The following is a 21801-nucleotide window of genomic DNA, read 5'->3' on the forward strand; positions in this document are numbered from 1 at the left end:
ATTTCAATTAATGAAAAATAACTGTCTTTTGTTCCAACCATAAATTAAATTGAAATGTTTGTCAGTCAATACGTCATTAGCTAATAGTATATATAATAAATTGTTTCTACAGGTTCAAAATGAAAAATGAATATTTAGAAATATTTAATTACGACAATGCTATTTGTGTTAGCATCAGTGGCTTGTTACTCAACGACTTTGCTAGTACTTTTTGAAACATAAAGTTAGTTTTCAATTAACACTTATACTAGAGGCGGAATTATAAATGCAAAATAATTGATAATACTAATTTATAAGTACCTAATTATTAGTATCTTAAAAAATATATTTATACAAAAATCACGATAATCATGAAAATGGGGAAATCCTATATTCTCGACTCAATTCACAATTTATTTTGTATATTAATTAGATTTGTGACGGATGAAAAGAGAGGGAGAGTTGTGCGTTTCGTCCCGGGACTACCGGTGGACTCTTCAGTAAGGCTATGCCCGGTAGTCCCTGCCTTAAACGTAGAGGGAGTCTCGCTAGGTGCGGTATTTATATCAATCGCTCGTATATTCGACCGCTAGCGAGTTAGACAGACAGACTCGTTGTCGTCGTAGCCCTCTAGTGTTGGCGGTTGGTACCCGCGGATCGCGCGGGAGGTGTTGCACCGCGTTGATGCCTCGACCTGTCGGCGTCCTGTTGATACCGATCCGCCACAGATTCCGCGCTCATCAGTACGTACTCACTGGCGACATCGAGAAAATGTATCGGCAATTCCTCGTACGACCAGAGGATCGGAAATATCAAAGGATATTATGGCGCAGCGCGAGTGGAGAAACAGAAACATATGAGCTTAACACCGTAATACTCTTATCATAGAAATAGAAGCAGTCCTCAATTCACGCCCGCTAACTCCTATCTCCACCGATCCAAATGATCTCCTAGCCCTCACTCCCGGACATTTCCTCATTGGCGATTCATTAATGCGCTTACATGATCGAGATTTCAGGGACATTCGATCGAACCGACTCTCCAAATGGTAGCATATCCAACAGCTTAAACAACATTTTTGGAACCGCTGGCATAAGGAGTATTTGAACGAGCTAACCAACCGCAATAAATGGAGCAAGGGTGGACACAGCATCCAAAAGGGCACAATCGTCATCCTCAGAGAGGACAACGTTCCCTCCATGCACTGGCCTCTGGGCCGAGTTATCAAGGTTCATCCAGGCGCCGATGGTATTGTCACGTAAAATAACAAAATAAAAAAGGAATTTGAGGTAAAAAATAAAAAAAAGAAAACTTTATTTTTTTTCTAACATCAATACACTTTACAATCTACTTCCGAACTCTAGGCGTGACTTTCTAAGACTGACTCTTATGATTTTACTTTCGATCGGATCCGATTACTTTCTTTTGTCATCCCTCAACATCCCCACCGTCCATGCATTTGCTAGGCGTCCGCAATCGTTGCCACGTGCTCTTTCTTCTAGAACCTTCGGTGGAAGGACCGTTGGGATGTTGATGGTTCATTAGGCACTTCCGCGATATACATTGTCGCCGAGTGCTTTATCTCTATCGTCAGTCCGTCGGATTTGAAGTATGCCGGTCGTGACATACCCCCCTGGTTAGATTGATCTTGGTCCTCTAAGATCGTAGTAGAATGGAATCATTTAAATGTAGATCAAAGGATATGTTTACGCTTTTTTTCAGGGATCGCTATGAATTGATTTTCTGCATGTGATGGTACAAAAGTTATTTCGTTAATCTTAAATATAGCAATTTTACAATATTTGTTAGTGTTCGAGAAGCTAATAATTTCAGAGGCGTAATCATGTTGTAGTTTTCGATCGTGAATTGGTTGGGTTTGTTTACAAAGCGTAATTCCTATCCCGTGAATTTAAGGCAACTAATTAAGGGTATTGTTACTAGTGCTAGGGTCAGCATTATCCTGAAAAAAGTACGCTTTCAATCGGTTACCATGTATCTTTTTCTTAGCATTGTCGATAGAAATAATGTAATAAGGAGTTTTCACATCGTTAATCCTGTAGGGTCCTAACCATTCAAGGTCCAACTTATCTCTTTTATGGTCGTTGTGAATTAAAACAAAGTCTCCTTTCCTAAACACAGTCTGAGTTTTAACAATCTTTCTTTCTTGGTCTCGCTTGTATCGTTGCTTATTCTGAATAAGTGTTTTGTGAGCTGTTTCCCAATATTTATTCAACTGTTTTTGCCAAAGTAAGTACATATCATCATATGTAAGTGTGGGAAATTTGGATATTGCGGAAGGTAAGTTAGCTTTTCGCCCAAAGGTCAATTCAAAGGGAGAGAATCCTGTTCCTTCATGTTTCGCGGTGTTGTACCCTAAACAAATGAAATTAAGTACTTCATCCCATTCTTTGTCATTGTCGTGTAATGCAATACGAATTAAATCTTTAACTGAGGCATGCGTTCTTTCGAGGGATCCGTTATTTTGTGGGTGAAATGAAGTTGTTTTGATGTGTTTGATTTTAAAAGCTTCTTCAAATTTCGTCATTAAATCACTAACAAAATTTTGTCCCTGATCTGTTAGGATCGTTTTTGGTGCCGAAAATATGTAAATATAGTGTTCAATGAGCGCGTTAATTATGGATTCAGTTCGTTGCGTTTTAAGGGGAACTAGTATCAGATATTTCGTAAGTTCATCGTGTATTGAAAGTATGTATTGGTTTCCGCGTTTGGTTTTCGTCATCGGTCCTATGATGTCCATAGCGATTTTGTCGTTAGGGTTAAGTGGCGTGTCTGAGATTTGTGGGGATTCTTTGGGTCTGATACGTGTTAGTTTCCCCTTTTGACATGTGTCGCATGTTTTCACAAAGTTTTTTACTCTTTCTAAAAGTCCGGAAATTTTGAATTTATCCTTGATCCGTTGATACGTTTTCTGTATCCCTAAATGTCCTACGGTGTCGTTATGGTTTTCCTTTATTGCTTGTATTATTTCGTTTTCGTCTAGTTTTAAGATGGGATTAGGTGCATAAGTAATTTTCTTGTACGTGTCGTTAAAATATATTAGCGTGAGTTTAATCTGTGTTTTCTCTAATTCAGTGAAATCGCTATTTCCTATGCCGATTTTTGTTGTATCTTTAAGAATTTTGTAAAGTCTTCTGATCCAAAGTGTCTCGTCGTATTCTCCTAAGTCGTTTCGAGTTAATTGGTAAAATGTTTGGTCATTTGGTTTAATTTCTAAGAGTTTCGGATTCTCGTTGTTGTCTTTCCATGCGTTGAATGAATTAGTGTGATCAATTACTAGGTCGAGGTTAACTACTTCGTCGCGAGTTACTGCGTGAACTCTAGATAAAGCGTCTGCAGCTGTGTTATCTTTACCCTTTGTATATTCGATTTCATAGTCATATTCTTCGAGTCTAAGTCTCCAACGAATCAGTCTGCTAGAAGGGTCTTTGCAATTGTGTAGCCACTTAAGAGCTTGGTGGTCGGTTCGAATAATGAAGCGTCGTCCTAACAAATATTGTCTTAATCTTTTCACGGCCCATAAGATGGCTAAGAGTCCCTTTTCTGTCGTGGTATAGTTTCGTTCGGGTGGATTCAGTGTTCTTGAAATGTAACAACAAGGATGACCGTCTTGCGACAGTATTGCTCCTAGTCCTTCGTTACTTGCGTCGGTAGTTAAGGTAAAGGTTTTGTTAAAGTCTGGATAAGCTAATATTGGGAAATTACAGAGTTTGTCTTTTAAAGTATCAAAACTAATCTGGTGTTTGTCAGTCCAATGGAATGGTGTGTCCTTTCTTGTTAAGTCTGTAAGGCTTTTCGCGATTTTGGAAAAGTTTCGAATAAATTTGCGGTAATAACCTGCTAAACCTAAGAATGATTTCACGTCCGTGGCACTGCGGGGTAATCGAAAGTTTTTTACAGCGTCTAATTTCTTGGGGTTTGGTTTGACTCCTTCGGATGAAACTACATGGCCTAAGTATTCTAATTCCGGTTTTATGAATTCACATTTGTCCGGTTGCAATTTAAGTCCTAATTCTCTGAGTCTCTGAAATACTATCGTGAGGTTTTCGTTATGTTCTTGAATCGTTTTTCCGAATATCACTATGTCATCCAAATAAACAAAGCAGTATTTTCCTACAAGTCCAAGCTAAAGCTCTGTCCATTAATCTTTGAAAGGTAGCGGGTGCGTTTTTAAGTCCGAATGGCATTCGATTGAAATGAAAATGCCCTTGCGGTGTCGAAAAAGCGGTATATTTTTTAGATTTCTCGTTCATTGGAATTTGATGGAATCCTGAGGATAAATCAAGTGCCGAAAAGAATTTTGCGTTTCCTAGTTGTGTTAAAATGTCGTCTATATCAGGTAAAGGGTAAGCGTCTTGTTCTGTGAGTTCATTTAGTTTCCTGAAATCGATAACTATCCTCCATTTCTGTTTTCCTGAGGCGTCTAATTTTTTCGGAACTACCCATACCGGAGAGTTATAAGGGGATTCGGATTCTTCTATAATATTTTTCTTCAACATGTCTCCTATTTGTCGCGAAATCTCGTCACGGTGACATTCCGGTGGTCTATACGATCGCGTGTTAATAATTTTGTCTTTGGTTAACGAAATTGTGTGCTGAGTTAAATTAGTACAGGGTAAAAGATCGGTTTCTAAATTAAAGATGTCAATATAATGGAGGATAATCTTTTCGATGGATTCACGGATTGGTTTTTCAATGTGATCTGTTCTCACTAGGCTTTTTAGTTTTGATACATTGGAAAAGTCATGAGAATTTTGAATATTGCTAGAAATTTCAATGTTTTGCTCACCAGTGTTGATAAAACATACTTTAGTTGGTTTGCCTTCCAAATAGATTGTTTGAACTCTGTTTTCTCCAGGAGTCAAATGTATTGGTTTCTGAAATAAAATGGTTTTGTCGTTTAATCGGATTTTGTCATTGGATATTGAATAGTTATACTTCTCTAAACATGGTAGCCCAATGATTCCGTCTTCGATAATAGGGAAATTGTTCGGTACTATGTGAAAAATGTGATTTTGTCCAAAAATTCGTTTCGTTACGTATTCGTTAGTTTCGTATTTGTCTCGTCCCATAGAAAATTTTTGTTTAGGCCCTATTTGTATCGCGTTGACAGTTTTGTTACGTTTCACCAGGTTTATCCCTGCTCCTGTGTCGACCAGAAATACTCGCTCTTCGGTTCGGGTTGACAAAGGTATTGCGAGCAGTCTTCCCGTGGCGATGTTGACTCGTATGTCTCGTACGGTTCGTCCATCTCTTGGTTCGATGTTGTTTCTTGTATTTCGTCCCATTCCTGGACTGCCTGAATCCTTGCGGGTGGTTGATCGCGCTGGATCGGTGGTAGAAAATTTTGACACTTGTTGGCAATGTGTCCCAGCTTTCCGCACTTGAAGCACTTCATCTACGCGCGTTCAGCAGGTGATCTATTTTCTACTTGGTTAAACGTAGCAGGTTTCTGAGCTACTGGCGTGTTAGGCGATCTTGATGGTACAGATCGTCTTACCTGCATATGCTGGTTGTCGGGGCGATTACTAACCGAAGGTAAGCGATTACATGACCAATTAGGTTGTCGTTCTTCTCGCAAGTAGCGTTCTACATCGGCTGCCTTTTTTTCAGCTTCCGGAAGATTCAAGGGTTCACTGCTTAATAGTATTCGTCCTATGTCGCGTCTGAGTCCCTTTAGGTATACACGAACAGTCTTCTTCGTGATTTCTTCAGTCATAATTTTACGCGTTAGTGGTTGTGGGTACTCATTGGTTACTGCGTACAGCAAACGGTTGAGTATTCTTCTAAACCGAATATTAAAACTTTGCACTGATTCCTCGCGTCCCTGTCTCAACTCTCGTAATTGTTCTTGGTACTCATCCGAAGTCAGTTGTGCTGCTAAGTTATTTCTCAGTGCGTCGTACAGATCACTGTAACACTCAATAGGAATGTTGCGAATACTTTGGGCTGCTTTCCCCACGATTTTTTCCACTTTTATTGCTTTTAGCAATAGATCTTGCTCCATACAGCGATCCTTCATACTTCTCACTTCTTTGATGAAGTCTTCAACTCCTACATCATCATCTCCGTTGAGCGTTGGGATGTAGCGTATTGCATCCTTAGCTCGTAGAGTGGGAGGAGCGGGCGGAAAATAGCCTCTTTCTTCCACCTCGGGTTGTTCGATGTCGAGGTGGACAGGTGGGGTGTCTGGAGCTGCTAACCCTGACAGTTTGCGTGCTTTTGCCATATTCACGGTGCGATTGATTGCTGTCGACGCACTTTCATTGTCTTCGGTGATAATGGAAGCAAATTCATCGGTCGCAGGGGATCCGAACCCAGTCCGTAGCGCTGCGACGGTTTTTCCGAGATTCTCGATTTCTGCTGCCCTGTGTCTGTTCTCTTCGTCATTTTGCATAGACAAACGTAACATTTCCTCTCGTAAAAGGGCAATGTTCTCGTTCTGTTTTTGAATACTGTCCCATATTGCTCGCAACATTGGGTCAGTTGAGGTTGAAGTTTGAGATTCGTTTGCCTTAGACATTATTGCGCTGATTTATAATTTTCAGACGAAGACGAGTCTTGGCTACTGAAGCTAAATTTTCTTTCACGGTAACGTACAAAGGAATTCAGTTTACCTTTTATTGTTACTTCACTTGGTTCGCGATAGTTACTTTGTTGTTGCGGATGACCGTAGTCCCAAATAATTCGATCTTCCGTAGATGATGAATGTCTTTTGGTTTCCGAACAAACATTTTTCACTATCCTGGCAGGATCGCCAAAATGTCACGTAAAATAACAAAATAAAAAAGGAATTTGAGGTAAAAAAATAAAAAAAGAAAACTTTATTTTTTTTCTAACATCAATACACTTTACAATCTACTTCCGAACTCTAGGCGTGACTTTCTAAGACTGACTCTTATGATTTTACTTTCGATCGGATCCGATTACTTTCTTTTGTCATCCCTCCACATCCCCACCGTCCATGCATTTGCTAGGCGTCCGCGATCGTTGCCACGTGCTCTTTCTTCTAGAACCTTCGGTGGAAGGACCGTTGGGATGTTGATGGTTCATTCATGATGGTTCAGCGATATACATTGTCGCCGAGTGCCGCCACATCTTTATCTCTATCGTCAGTCCGTCGGATTTGAAGTATGCCGGTCGTGACATGCTCTTCGGGCCACACGTTTTATGATACAAGACCAGCAAAATGATCAATGTGTAATTTTACATATCTTACATTTTTTCCAAATGAAATATTGTTTTTATTAAACGTTTAAAACCTCAGGCAACATTTATTTCATCTGATTTCAGTTTTACAAATATATATCTATAATACATATCTGTATAAATTACGGTCTGGTTATATCAAACAGGGACCGACACTCACTAGGGAAAACTGCCCAAAAATTGAATCGTAAAAACCAATATGAAAGACAACAAATTTCTCGTTCTGCGGAACAAATAGAAATGAGCAGAGTATCTTTATCTTTATCTGAGACATTCAAAGCGTATCACGCATACGCTAAACCTGAAGAAAACTTTCTTGTCTTCCATGTTCATTTTTCCCTTTCCATTTCCGAACGGTTTCTTCTATATTTATTTATATGTTCGTGATTGATGCTATTGACAACATACAACTAAGGGGAAATACGAATAGTAATAGATAGATGTATAATTCATTATGCAATTTTATAGAATTAAATCTTATTTATCTTCTGTAATATCGTGATGTAATATGTTTACAAAAAGTGGACAATAGAGATGTTAATCAGACAGAGAAGACGATTGTGGCTTAACTTGAACTATTCACACCAAACGTACAGAACACAGCGCAATCCACACTCTCTCGGCAACGCCACTCGCAACCTCCGTCTCCGCTCGACTCGCACTCGGCTTCTCGACTCGCACTCTCGTTCTCGACTCGCACTCTGTTTCCCGACTGACCCTTTCTGGCCGTTGTCGCATTCTGTTGTCCTTTTCCTAGGCCCACCGCACACGTGTTCCGCAGACGCTCGTGGCCAGGGTCACGTAGGTCTTTTCCACGAAACTATGCACTTGAAAAGACCGATGACACATTGATGGGCCCGACGGCGCCTCGGCTCTCGCGACACTGTTCATAGTTCGTCCGATATTTCCCAGGCCTTTCGTCCACGATACTACATTCGGCCATCCTGCAATAACATCTGCCCTCAGATGTTGCCTTCTATCTCGCTGTCATCAGATGCGTCACTTTCGGCATTTAGGACCCAAGGTTTCATAAAATCGAGGTGTGCACGGGTCCTTCCTCAGGTACTGCTTCGCACGCTTTCTTCTTTTCTTGTAATTTCGCAGGTTCCCTTCTAGCTTACCTATGTTTCGTTCGGTTAAGCTACAGTCAAGGCAGTTGGATACCACGTGTTCGACCCTTTCGCGTAACCCCTTGAACCAGAAGTCCTTCTTGACCATAGCTTCTGTTTTGGTAACCTCGAAATGCCCACGCTCGTGCGCTTGCCTGACTACCTGAGCCCGCATCGCTTTCGATACTACTATTAGCACATCGTCCTCATACTCCTTATACAAAATATTGTTTCTTACTACCTGCCCATCGGCCTGACTGCACGTTGCGGCGTCCAAAATCCTACGGACTTCGATGTCCTTGTTCTGTGCCCTTCTCAACCGTGCAATCAGCCCGTCTTCACTCTCCGTTACATACATAGTGCTCGGCAGGGGGTTCCTACTCAGAGCGTCTACATGCTGCATACTTTTCCCGGGCCGATGACACACTTGATACTTAAACTCGCCTAGTAACAAGGCCCATCTAGCCACACGCACACACAAGTCTTTCTTTCTCATCGTCATGGCGAACGCTTGACAATCCGTAACAATAGTAAACGGCACACCTAACAGATACACCCTGAACTTTTTCAACGCTTTTACTATCGCTAGCACCTCTAGTTCGTAGCTGGTGTACCTCGCTTCTGTGGGAGTTGTTTTTCCGCTGGCAAAGTAGACCGGATGGAATTTACCGTCGTTCAGATCCAGTTGCATTAATATTGCTCCGTAACCCTCTGCGGACGCGTCAGTATGCAACTCGGTCTCTGCGCCTATTCTATAGAGTGTTAAGACAGGCCCGCTGGTAAGCGCTGCTTTCAAGGTTTCGAAAGCTTCTGATTCCCGATCCCCGAACTTGAAGTCTATCTCCTTTTTCAACAGATCGGTTAAGGGTTTGGCAATCTTCGCGTAACCTCTAATGAATTTTCGGAAATATCCTGTAAGTCCCAAAAAACTCTGGACTTTTCTAACCGATGTTGGCTTGGGAAAGTTTGCAACGGCCTTGGTTTTATGAGCGGACGGCTTTATGGTGTTTCCCGAGACTATGTGTCCCAAATACTCGATTTCCCTCTGCATAAAACGACATTTTTTCCAATTTATGACTAGCCCATACTGCCCAGTTAATTCTACGACCATTTGCAGGCGTTCCCATGCCTCCTCTAAATTCTTTGCAAGGACAATGATATCGTCCATGTACACGATGACAATACCCTTATCCATCAGTTCTTTGTAGATCTTCGATATGTACTTTTGGAAGACAATAGGAGAAATTTTCAGACCAAACGGCAACTTCAGAAATTCGTATTGCCCCGTGGGCGTAACAAAAGAGGTGTACCTCTGGCTATCCTTGTCTAGACTTACGTGGAAAAACCCGTTTTTCAGATCTATTGTTGTAAACAGCTGGGCGCCCTGCAACGCGTCTAAAACGTCTTCAATTAACGGCAACGGGAAATGTGGACACTCAATGAGTTCGTTAAGCTCGCGAAAATCGACGCAAACCCTGATGGAGCCATCTTTCTTTCGGACTACCACTATCGGACTCGCGTACTCCGAGTCTGACGGTTTGATGACACCCTCGTTTATCCACGCTTCCATCAGATCATCTACTTCCTTTCTTTCCGACGGCGCCAGTCTTCGCGGTCTTCGCGCTACCGGTTTGTCGCTTTTCAGAACTATTTTCGCGGTTATCCCGGCGTCTCTCTTCTTCTCCGGCCTATACCCTTTAATAATATCCCGAATGGCTTCACGGTAATGAGATTCTCGTACATGTGACAAATCGATCTCGTCGGATTGTTCTATCGCGTTTACCCTCAGTACATCCGGCGCGTCCTCGTGACCGTCGGTCTGATCGTCGAGTCGTAAAAATGTCACCTCGCCCCGTTTGACTCGCAACTCTACCTGGTCTAAAAAGTCGGTACCTAAGAGTAGACTGTGTCTTGTCATTACCTTATCCGAGACAACATGCAGAGTGACAGTAAAGTCGCACCCGTCGACCGTCATTACCCTTGTGAACTCGCCCCAGGTACTATTGCCAGCGGAACCAAAACCATCAAACTTAAGTTTGCAGTTTCCCAGAGGTGGTGATCCTAACCTCACATACTCATCCGCTCGTATGAACGTAAGGTCACTACCTGTATCCACTAACGAGACAAACCTGCAGCCATCTATCGACACGTCCTTCACGTACTTTTTCCTCTCCGGTCTTGAGATTACGTAAGTCTTTACTTGTCGCGCTGTACAATTCGCCGCCACATGTCCAAGCCTGTTGCATTTGAAACACTTCATACCTTTTCCTTTCTCCGGGCACTTAACTCTTAGATGATCCTCACTACCGCAAATGGAGCATCTTCTTTTCTTCATTGCGTCTACAGATTGTCTGGGCCTCCCGCCGTTCTTCTCGGTTTTAGCCGGCTTCACAATCGACTTTGCTCTGCGACTCTTCTGCTCTTCGTACATCACTAACCTCTTCCTCAACCCTTTGATTGACGTAGCGCCATACAATACAGCCTTATTGTTCTCGTCGTCTATTATTCCATCCACTATGTATTCTACCTTTGCTTCCTCCTCCATGTCCACATGGCTAGCTATTTCGAGCATACGGTACATGTAAGCCAAACATGCTTCATCACTCTCCTTTTTTGTTTCTTCAAGTTTCTGATGAACTTGCCTACTGTTGACTTTCCTCGAAAATTCTTTCACTAGCCCCCTCTTCAACTCATGCCAAGTCCTGGCATGACACTCGAAGCTCGCAAATATTTTCGCTGATCCCTTCAGCAGCTTCCTCGCGTAGACTGCCTTCTGCCCATCCGACCACATGCACGTATCAGCGACTTCCTCGAACGACTCGAACCATCGTTCGACATTTTCACCTCTGTTGCCACTAAACGACTCTAATGCATCTTCGACGTCTCTAAAACTCAGTGTCGAACCAACACATGCCCTTCGACAACATTCGTCACGGTCCTGATGCACCCTTCGCGTATCTCTCTTGTATTCTCTTGCGTCTTTCTTGTCATCTTCATCCTCACTTTCGTCGTCGCTTTCCTCTTCCGACGATATGTCGTTACCATCCATGGCCGCTCGTAGCCGTGCGCGTAATTCTACTTTTCTTCCCGTCGTTTTTAAACCCAAACTAGCGAGGCGCTCCTTCAACTCCTTCGTATTCATTTTCTCAACATCCTCATCTTCGTTGCAATCACGCTCAGCTCTCTGTACACTTTCTAAATCTCGTTGACCGGTTAGCTCTTCATCGCCCGTCGATCCCTTACGATACGATTGTCCAGCCCTACACGCCCGATTCAGCCTTGCAATCAGCACTGACCTCGCACCCGATATAGGGAGGTTCATTCGCGCGAGCTTATTCCTCAGCTCCTCCAGCGTCGAACCCTCTTCACCCGACAATCGTTCGTCCCCGACGTTGGCCATTTTTCACACAACACAAACTTAAACAGTCAACGATATCGTCTTTTACCGCACCGCGTACCGGTAAATTCACAACTAGCTCGAATAGCTCTGTTAAACCGTTTCGTTTTCTGTCTTGTCCAATCCCGGACTAGCCCCCAAAATATGTAATATCGTGATGTAATATGTTTACAAAAAGTGGACAATAGAGATGTTAATCAGACAGAGAAGACGATTGTGGCTTAACTTGAACTATTCACACCAAACGTACAGAACACAGCGCAATCCACACTCTCTCGGCAACGCCACTCGCAACCTCCGTCTCCGCTCGACTCGCACTCGGCTTCTCGACTCGCACTCTCGTTCTCGACTCGCACTCTGTTTCCCGACTGACCCTTTCTGGCCGTTGTCGCATTCTGTTGTCCTTTTCCTAGGCCCACCGCACACGTGTTCCGCAGACGCTCGTGGCCAGGGTCACGTAGGTCTTTTCCACGAAACTATGCACTTGAAAAGACCGATGACACATTGATGGGCCCGACGGCGCCTCGGCTCTCGCGACACTGTTCATAGTTCGTCCGATATTTCCCAGGCCTTTCGTCCACGATACTACACTTCAGATATAAAAACTATATTTACCAGCTGAAACACTAACGCATATGCAGTATAATATAATCTACTTAACAATCTCGTTTTAGTTATAATATGTGATTAATTCTTTTGCTATTTCGCTATAAACAGTTTCTTGTGCATACAATATTTTTTTATAGTATTCTAATATATTGTTAGATATTGTAAAGAAAGTAAAATACAGTTATTGAAGTTTGGGAACATTCAATGTTAACCTTGCTTCAAAAAATAATCTTTCGAATGAATGGGGAATAGATTTTTAGTATTATAGTTGGCATAATGTCATCATTGTTTACAATGTGTTAGAGTTAAAGAAATGAGACAAATTAATATTTCAGAAGCAAATTCAATATTTAAATGATGTTATTTTAAAATGGCAGATGATATGAATGTTCTTTTTATACGAGGAAATGGAAACGTATGTATGGTAATGGAAACGTAATGGTTTTAACATTATTTTAGTACAAGATTTTAGCATAATAGTAATTAACAGTATCCACTACCTTTTAGTCAATTTTTGAAAAATGACATATATGATAATTTGCAATAGTTTGATAATAAAATACTTGTATCAATATTAATAACGTATAATTTGCTATCTCAAAAGGATACAGACACAGCCAATGATAATGTTTGGGATGATAGTGCATTAATAGAAGCATATGGATAAAGCAATAAATTTAGCAAAAGAAGAAGTTATCAAGCGAATGGGAATGGATGTTGGAAATTCTCAACCGAAAGAAAACCTACAAAATCTTAAGCAGCCTAAACACGCAAGTAAATTACACAAGGTTGTGATTTTGATAGAATATTACAAATTTGATACAGAATATTATTAAATATATTGATTAAGAAGCAAATTATTTTATTTTGCTATTTACTTATATTTATTTGTATACACATCTTTTCTCTATAGAAATGGATCATAGGAGCACCTTATCGTGCAATATACTCAGAGGATGGAGAAATTTATGAAGCTATAATATCAAAAATTTACGAAAACAATGGCACGTGTGTTGTAAAATTTGTAGGTAATACCTTTAGCATGATGGTTATGTCAATTAAGAAATGTACTAAAAATACATATATATATGAAGTAAAGGCTTTCGCATAGTCTATCACAGTGTCATTCAGCAGGTCCTTAACTGGGCAGGAGTACCTGTCAATGTCTATGGGGAGACCCGTGGGATATAGGGTCATGAACCATAAACATGCATGTTACTTATTGTTCATTATTAGCTGCTTGGAATATAATTCTCCTCATTAGACGAGTGATTATTACTACATATATCAAGGCAAACATTTATACATATACATTTATGCACGGGAAATTCTAATACATTGCCTGTAAGGACAGTAACTGAATGGCACTCAGTAATTCTATTAAATGACAAAAATTTCTTTTACTTTGTGTTTAGGCTATGGTAATACAGAGAAAGTCGAGTTGAGTTCTCTTTTAGAATCAGAAGGTTTGCAAAGTCAAATAGCACAACAAAAGAAAGCTTTGCAAGAGAAATTCAATGAAGAGAACGATAAGACTTGTGAGACTAATTTTTCTACAAATGTAAATTCGAAAAAATATAATGTAGAAAAAATGGATTGTGACTCTGAAGAAGCAAATGCGTATAAACATCACTTCATACCGGGACCATCTTTCAATTCGATGACTGATATAATGCCACCTGCACCTCCTTTACCACCACAATTAATGGCCAAGTAAGTACAATTTAAAAATTCTAATGGAATGCTGAATACTTCTAATATTAATAAGTAATTTGGAATAAGTTTAATATTTTATTTGGAAAAAAAATACGAAATTTTAATAAAACGTACTAGATTACCAGATAATGATACAGACGCACTTTCAAGTATGTTGATGTCATGGTATATTAGTGGTTATATGGTATATTACACAGGTAATTATTTCATATAAGTATTTTATTGTATATTAAATTTTCAATGGACTATGTTATTTCTTTTGTAGGTTATTATCATGGTTTGAAACAAGCAAGAAACAATCAAGAGAACAGGAAGAACTGTTGATTATATCAATTTTTTCAATAACAATATAACAATAATATAAGATATAATAAAATATAAAACTCATTGTATTTATTTACTTCAATTATTTGAAATAAAGAACAGCTTTATTTTCATATAAGACTTTAAGACTTTTTAAAAAATAATTACTAAGATAAGAAAACATAAAAAACATATTTTTGATAAAAATACACTCACATATATATGTCGGGTTATCATTAGCATTTAAGGCGCGTAATGATCCTTCGTTTGAATTAGCCATTGTTTTACGAAACAGAGAATATATTTACGCGAATAAACAAGATTTTACAAAATATTATGAATAATGAGTTTAATAAATAATAAGATTAACAAACGATAAGTTTAACTAATAATTAGATTAAAGATTAATAAGTTTAACGAACAATAAGAGGAACGAATAATATGTCTTACGAATAATGAATTTAACGTATAATGAGATTAACGATTGATAGGTTTCACGAATAATGAATTTAATTAACGCTATTAACAATGTTCCAGGGTTCAAACGAATCCACGGTCAACGGGATAACTCTTTACTATGTGTAGAATAATTTTAAACACAAAATACAATTGCTGAGACACTCGGTAAATTGCTCGATGTATCACTTTCCAAGGCGATCACACGAATGAATATCTGATGAAAATCTTTTTCGCTATACGACTGCATTTGTTTGTTATATGCTCGCTGGAAACATCGAGAAGGTTCCAATCGTTGTTGCTAGGCAATTTCTGTCAAAAGTTTGTTGTATACTCTTTGGAAACATCGAGAAAGATTCAAACGCCGTTACTAGGCAGTTTCTGTCTGGAGATTGATTCCTAATACAACGTGTGTCCCATTATATCGACATCTCTAAAGTACAATTCTATGTGATTTCTAGGGAGAACAATACAACCGATCCACACCTTCGTCAGGCAAAACGTTTATCCCGTGACCGTGGCTACGTTCGGCGACCAGTTGTCACCTCGAACCCACTTTTGCTTTCACAAATGTCAAACAATTACAAATGACAATTGCTTAATTACAGTTATGATAAAATCTAGGCTAAAGCATTAGAAGGCTTCCTCAAAATTGCAAAGGGAAGGCTCCGGTTTTCCTTTCATCTCCGACATATATAATACAAGGATATAATACAACCGAATATTTTAAACTTAGCCTATAGCGCGTGCGCGCACACACACGCACACACATGACACACATGACACACATGCGCGCACACACATGCGCGCATACACACATGCACACACATGCGAATGATTTCTCGGACGATAATCCATTTATTTATATTTTTCAATATCTGTCCTTACGATTGCGTATTTATTTGTTCCACGTATCATATTTATCTATTTGCATAACTGTAGGTGACTTTTTTTAAACAATTTTGCTAATATTTCATAACTTTTTAATTCATATTTCAAAGTGGTAACAGGTGTTTCTTTCTTTTCAAGTCTCCTCCATATCGGGCTTATTTCTAGTAGCCACGCTTGCTTACAAAGCAATTTTATATCTGCACAAGAATATCTTTCAGTACATTTTACTATGTGGTTTACAATATCTGTATTTTCTAATAAGTGGTTGCTAAGGTATAATTTGAATATACCAAGTCGAGCAACTTCATTGGGTAATGATACGTATATTTGCTTTTCGAGACGCCTGAGTAAAGCTGCATCAATGCCCCTAATAACATATTTACAATAAATATTATCGTTCTATTATACTAATAATAATGAAGGAATACTTCAAACAACACAATAACATATTTGGAATTTGGAGAAATATTACGATATTTTCTACTTAGAAAACATTGAAATAACGTGATATACGTACCAAGGGGAATTAGTTGTAGCCAGAAGAACTACATTAGAATTCTCATTAGACACTAATCCATCCAATCTAGAAAGAAGTTCTGATCTGAATCTCTTTGCAGGTTCAGACAATATACAGTCTCCTTTATTTGTGGCGATCCAGTCAATCTCGTCGATAAAAATAATTGTAGGCGAATGACTATAGGCAAGTTCAAATAAAACCTGTTCAGTTTAACAAATGTATTATTCATTAAATATTATATTCGAAATTCCTTAAATTCATTGCCTCATCACGAATATGATATCATTTCGTTTTCCAAACAACTATTCTATTTATATGTAAATGACGAAAAATAAAATCAAATCTTTTTATACCTAGAATCTCTCCTTCATAGACAAAGGAACAAAGAAACTTACATAGACAAAGCAACTTACACGTATATACTTCTCGGAATCGCCTCTCCATTTGCTGACCAATGAGCTGGCAGTTATGTTAAAAAAAGGTGCAATGGCATTCTGTCGCGACTGCCTTCGCTAACTTCGTTTTCCCTGTTTTGTATATTTCTTGTAAACACGTACAGAAATGAAAAGAATACGAGTATCTTACCTGTACCAGGTGGGCCGTACAGCAAAATACCTTTCCAGGGGGAAAACGGGCTATCAAAAAAGATATGATACTTAAGGGGATACACAACGGCCTCCTTAACAGCGGTTTTACATTCCTCTAGGCCTATAACGTCATCCCAATGTACATTTAATTTGTTTACTATGATCTCCTGTGAAGATACAAAGATAAAATGGCGTCTTCTCTATATTAAGTAAGTGTTACGTAATTTGATATTTGAAGCGTTACTGAAATCATGTCATCGTCGATATACGTTGGACGGTTTATCGACGGGAATTTTATCGTTTAAAAGGTTTACGATACGTATATTAATCGAAAATAACTTACGCATGAGATGTCCTCAGCAATCTTTCGTAATTCCGGATTATCTGAATAAAGCTTTTCAATGCATTTCAATATCTTCGATTGCATGGATTGTTCCATTGGGACGTTAAATAGCTCTTCTGATGAACGTCCATCACTCTCATTGGGGAATATTGACGTCACTGTCATTGCGAGATTAATATGATTCGTATTGTCATCAGTTATCTTCTGCTGTAGATTCGTCTCTTTCACAGGCTCACTTCTCGCTTGTTTACTAATAGATTTGGCTTTTGTCTCAATACTTCTACAAACACTGGATCATATTGTAATACGATACGTTGAATACGATACGTTGAATACGTTGAATACCGTTTAATATCGTTAAATAATTTAAATTCTTCCGTTTTGCTTGCATTTGTCACTTCCCTCGTCATTTCCCTTCCAGTTATTTTCTTACACAATATGGGATATTTTTGAAATTTCATCTTGTAATGATTTTCATACTCTGCAACGATAATTTCCAAATCGATGTTGTCGCAGACCCGATGTTCGGGAGATAGACGAGCTTCCCGGAATAATACATCGCTAATGTCTATATACCTAAAGAAATGTAGTTTTTAATTAATTATAGTTTTTAACCGATTAAAAATATTTTTCGCAATGACTGAACACTATAAGATAACCATCAAACAACTGTTTTATCTCTAGGTAATACAGGCAAAAGAATGTATTTACTATATAAATCCTCGAAGATAATTTCTTGTCTTCTGCTCTTTAATTTCCAATTTTTAGATGGATAAGAATAATTTGAATTTATATTTCATATATTTGTTTATAACTAGTTAATCTACATTATCGATTGAGTTATTCTTAACTACTGAATTACCGATGTCGAATTTTCAAATTTGGTTTCGCCTTCTCTTTCCACGATGTCCACTGATTTCTATTTCGATTGGTCACTGACACTATTCAAGAGAATTGGAACTAGGAATATATTTTAATTATAATATACTCACCCATTGTGTTCCAAATAATCACATACAAGGTATAATATGTTCCGATGACGTTCCGAAATACGACTCTCCTCCTAATATAATTATTTTTTCATTACAATAATATAAGTTTTTTCATGTAATTTTTTGTTACATTTGCGAATTCAACGAGTTACACATGATTTTTCATGAAACACGAACGTTAAAAATATTTGATACAGCCTAATTATAAAAATTGTTAGAAGCAAAAGTCATAGATACTATGTGCGAGTATCGCATGAAACGAACAGCTATTAAGAGAACTGCAGCAATATTACAAATCAAATAACAAAACACACTCGTCTGTGACGTGGAAATTCTAAAATCTAAAATCTAGAATATTCCTTACCTTTTTTCGCAGATTATAAAATATCTTATTCATACTATCTTGCATCGATAAATCACCGTTCATAGTGACACTTTCAAATCGCCTATCGTTTCTCAATGGATACGAGAATTTCCGTTTATTACTTTAAAAACAACCCGTCCATTACGTTTCTTTTAAAAAATTCTTTCAACTCCGTTGAAAACCGAGCATCAAACAAGAGACAAACGATTTGTTGCCATGGAAATGTTTGGTTCACACATAAGCAACGCACAAATATAATGATAGAATAGCTGAGTGTGTGTACTGTATAGTAAGATGGATGCAACATGGAAATAGAAAGAGAACACCATGTATAGATACTTCCTGTCCTTGTTTAATCAGGCATGCACACTAGTGGACACTGACGCTGCTCGTATACCCCTGTTACATATTTCCTGTACAAGTGCGCGTCATTAGACAAGGACGGAACATCCTCTCTCTACTTCTCTATCGCGTTTTTAGTTCGCTCACGCGCTCTGTATTTATATCTATTACATTTCCACCATAAGCAGCGGCCGTGCAGTGACTTACAAAAGTTCCGAACGGTTCCATCCTGGGCGGACGGTTAATTGCGTTCGGTACTTCGAGGCAGGAAGGTGAGTACAGAATCGCTCCTCTTAGTACTCTTATTAGAAGTGTTATCATCGAATATAAGTTTTTTCAATAAATTCTTATCGTTTTACAATCTTTCTAGAATACAATGACGTCAGCAATCGATCATTTTCGCGAATTTATTGTAAATTAATTGGGGGAATATCTGGAGTTCTTTATCGGTTTCGACTGTAAAATCAGCAACTATTCGAATTTTTCATTCATAATTGTGACGTTTTCGACTCTTCCGTTGCCAAGACCCTCTTGAGAGATTTTTGGCACGTTCCATCACCCTTGTTAAACGAGTGCACATTGGTGGATATATTGATTTTAAAAACCAATACGTGAACGAGGTTTATTATCTCACTGGGACAAAGAAATCCGTTTTATTCGCGAATTTTCCGTGTTTCTTCTTAATTTTCGTGAGTGTCTGGCGCGGAGCATTATTTGAATGAACTTTTCATCGTTCAGATTATATTTCGTTTAAAAAGATTGAAATTGATGTCGAGAAGAAATGAAACAAGGTGCTCGGGCATTCCATCGTTTTCCGGGGAAAGAGAAATATGAAAAAAACGGTCGTTCTTCCTTCTGCCATTTTCGTCCATTACCAAAATGGTATGACCCAAATGTCCCGGGTCATGAATCAATCAAGCGAATTTTGAATAATTTTTGAATAATATCCAGTTAATAATTTGTGAAACAAATTAATTTCATTTTATCGTTGGAAACAAATTAGTTGGATTTTTCTTTCTTTAGCAGTTTTCGCCGGAGTTGACCTGACGTGCTACTTCAGTTTCCATCTTCGCTTCTCGAAACTTCCAACGTCCTTGGTGTTGGAGTCTCCTTGCCCAGGTGAGTACATAGCTTCTAGATACTCGTCGCTGTTCATCCTTACGAGCCTCTCGAGCTTTAGTTGTCAATTGTTATCGTTAAAGGAAGAGAAGCTCGCGACAGATGTTATCGAACAAATCGTTTGTTCTCGAAAAGTTCGAACTTGTTCGTTGCGTTTGAATATATATGGACGGACTCCATTTTTCATGACATCTTCATGATTTGTCATGTCGTGAGTATAGCTTCTGACTACCATATGTTTGTGATTTATGTGAAATTTGACCACTATACCGTGATAGAAAAATATTTCCAATGAATTATAAATATTTTACATTGTGAATTATAAATATTTGTTACAAATTATATCGTACTTGAGGTGAAAATGAACCATATATCTGCTTATGGAATACGAGGTAGTAAATCATTCGAAACATAATAACGATTAATTAAGCACATATACAATAACGTTTACGAATGAATATTGCGAATTATTGTATGGCTTTAATGCGGTATTTAATGTTTTGATTGCGGTCTTTGAAATGGTATCATAGGTGCTGATATAATATCGCGCGAAAAAGGAAAGACCAGTGGTTAATATTGCAGGTGCACCAGTGCGTTGCGCTCGTCGGGGGTGGTTTTGACTCCGGTGCCGAGGAGAGACGCAGAACGTGTTGGATCGACCCGCGAACGTAGCCCGTGCTCATACTGCGACAGAGTTCGTTTCAGTTAGGCTCAGTCGCTGTTTGTCCGTCGACAGCGTATAGTCGCGTCGGCCTACGATTCCTTTTTTCTTCTTGTTTCTTGCGAACTCTCTCGCAACAGCCGTTCTATACGTACGCCGCCAGTATATCGCGTGATCATCGTTCCCGTTGCTTCCCTTACCCTCTCACGTCCCTCGAAGAAGACCTCCCTTGGTTTTTTCCTTGTTTGGAGGGAATTCATCGCTCGGACACATGGACTGCGAAGCACGAGGGTTGATCGAGGCATCAGCGTGATGTACTTTTCAGGTTTCATATTTTCTCTATGATACTTTCTAAGGAGAATTTGGAAGATATACATTTTTAGGAAATAAAGGTTTTTATGGAGTCATCGATAGGTTAGAATTTAATTAACTCTCTTATAACAGGTATTCCAATTTTTTAATATATAAATTTAGTTTCCTCTATGGTGTTAGAGAACATAACGCGGGCATTTTATGATATAACGAATATATTCGTATATATTTTAGTTTATTCATTCGTCAAATTTCCCTAGTAGGCCGGCCTGCAGCTCACATGCAGCACTTAGTAAAAATTTGTTTTGTTAGAGGTTGGCCATTCTTCTTGCTATAAAAATATCGTGAAGTCATATCATATGATAAAGCATCTTCTGAAAGCTAGATGCTCGATAACGAGCCTAATGATTCTCGGTAGTTTGTAATGAGGTGGTATAGTGATAGGTGCGTAAGGAACTACTCTTGGTGTTTTTAACGAATAACAGTTTATTAGAACTAATCAACAATCAGAGTTAACAATTAACGGTCAACAATAACATTTAACGGACAACAGGTAACAACTAACAAATAACGATAGACACCGAGATGTCGTTCGTCGCGTTGCTATCGAAAAGGGACCGAGGAGTTACACTTCTAATGACGCAAGCCAGACTGACTCTGCTTTTTGTTTTTCTTCGCGCAGACCTTCCCTTCGTAGCCCATCGATATCCCCACTCGCGTGCATTCATAAGATGTGTCGCCTGTGCTGGCACGAGTATGCTCTTCCGAGAATTCGGCGGAAAGAGTGTGAGGATATCGATGACAGATTGGGCACATCGGTGTTGCGCTTTGGTGGCGTCGCGCTTTGTATCTGGAGCCGTTGAAAAGTTGCGTGGCC

General features: G+C 39.1%; 1 protein-coding gene and 2 pseudogenes across 3 annotated transcripts; 1 reads left to right on the forward strand and 2 right to left on the reverse strand.

Annotated features, from left to right (window-relative positions):
- Nucleotides 1–4142: 4142 nt before the first annotated feature.
- Nucleotides 4143–6939, reverse strand: LOC143304093 (uncharacterized). The gene has a single exon (XM_076626432.1). The coding sequence runs from the start codon at nucleotides 6518–6520 to the stop codon at nucleotides 5396–5398; it is 1125 nt and encodes a 374-aa protein (XP_076482547.1). The 5' UTR covers nucleotides 6521–6939; the 3' UTR covers nucleotides 4143–5395.
- A 5402-nt stretch (nucleotides 6940–12341) lies between these two features.
- LOC143304094 (survival motor neuron protein-like) lies at nucleotides 12342–14409 on the forward strand (annotated as a pseudogene). The gene is made up of 6 exons (XR_013060789.1): nucleotides 12342–12745; nucleotides 12926–13109; nucleotides 13235–13349; nucleotides 13737–14034; nucleotides 14155–14234; nucleotides 14303–14409. The product of XR_013060789.1 is annotated as a survival motor neuron protein-like (transcript).
- On the reverse strand, nucleotides 14409–18643 carry LOC143304092 (katanin p60 ATPase-containing subunit A-like 2; annotated as a pseudogene). The gene is made up of 7 exons (XR_013060788.1): nucleotides 18127–18643; nucleotides 17480–17710; nucleotides 17135–17414; nucleotides 16790–16958; nucleotides 16618–16731; nucleotides 16205–16404; nucleotides 14409–16054 (listed from the first exon to the last, which is right to left on the reverse strand). The product of XR_013060788.1 is annotated as a katanin p60 ATPase-containing subunit A-like 2 (transcript).
- Nucleotides 18644–21801: the final 3158 nt, after the last annotated feature.

The sequence above is a fragment of the Bombus vancouverensis genome, unplaced genomic scaffold (genome assembly GCF_051014615.1).
Source record: "Bombus vancouverensis nearcticus unplaced genomic scaffold, iyBomVanc1_principal scaffold0022, whole genome shotgun sequence".
NCBI lineage: Eukaryota > Metazoa > Arthropoda > Insecta > Hymenoptera > Apidae > Bombus > Bombus vancouverensis.

Coding starts and splice junctions, on each gene's coding strand:
- LOC143304093 (XM_076626432.1), bottom strand. CDS start 6,520: ATGTCTAAGGCAAACGAATCTCAAACTTCAACCTCAACTGACCCAATG.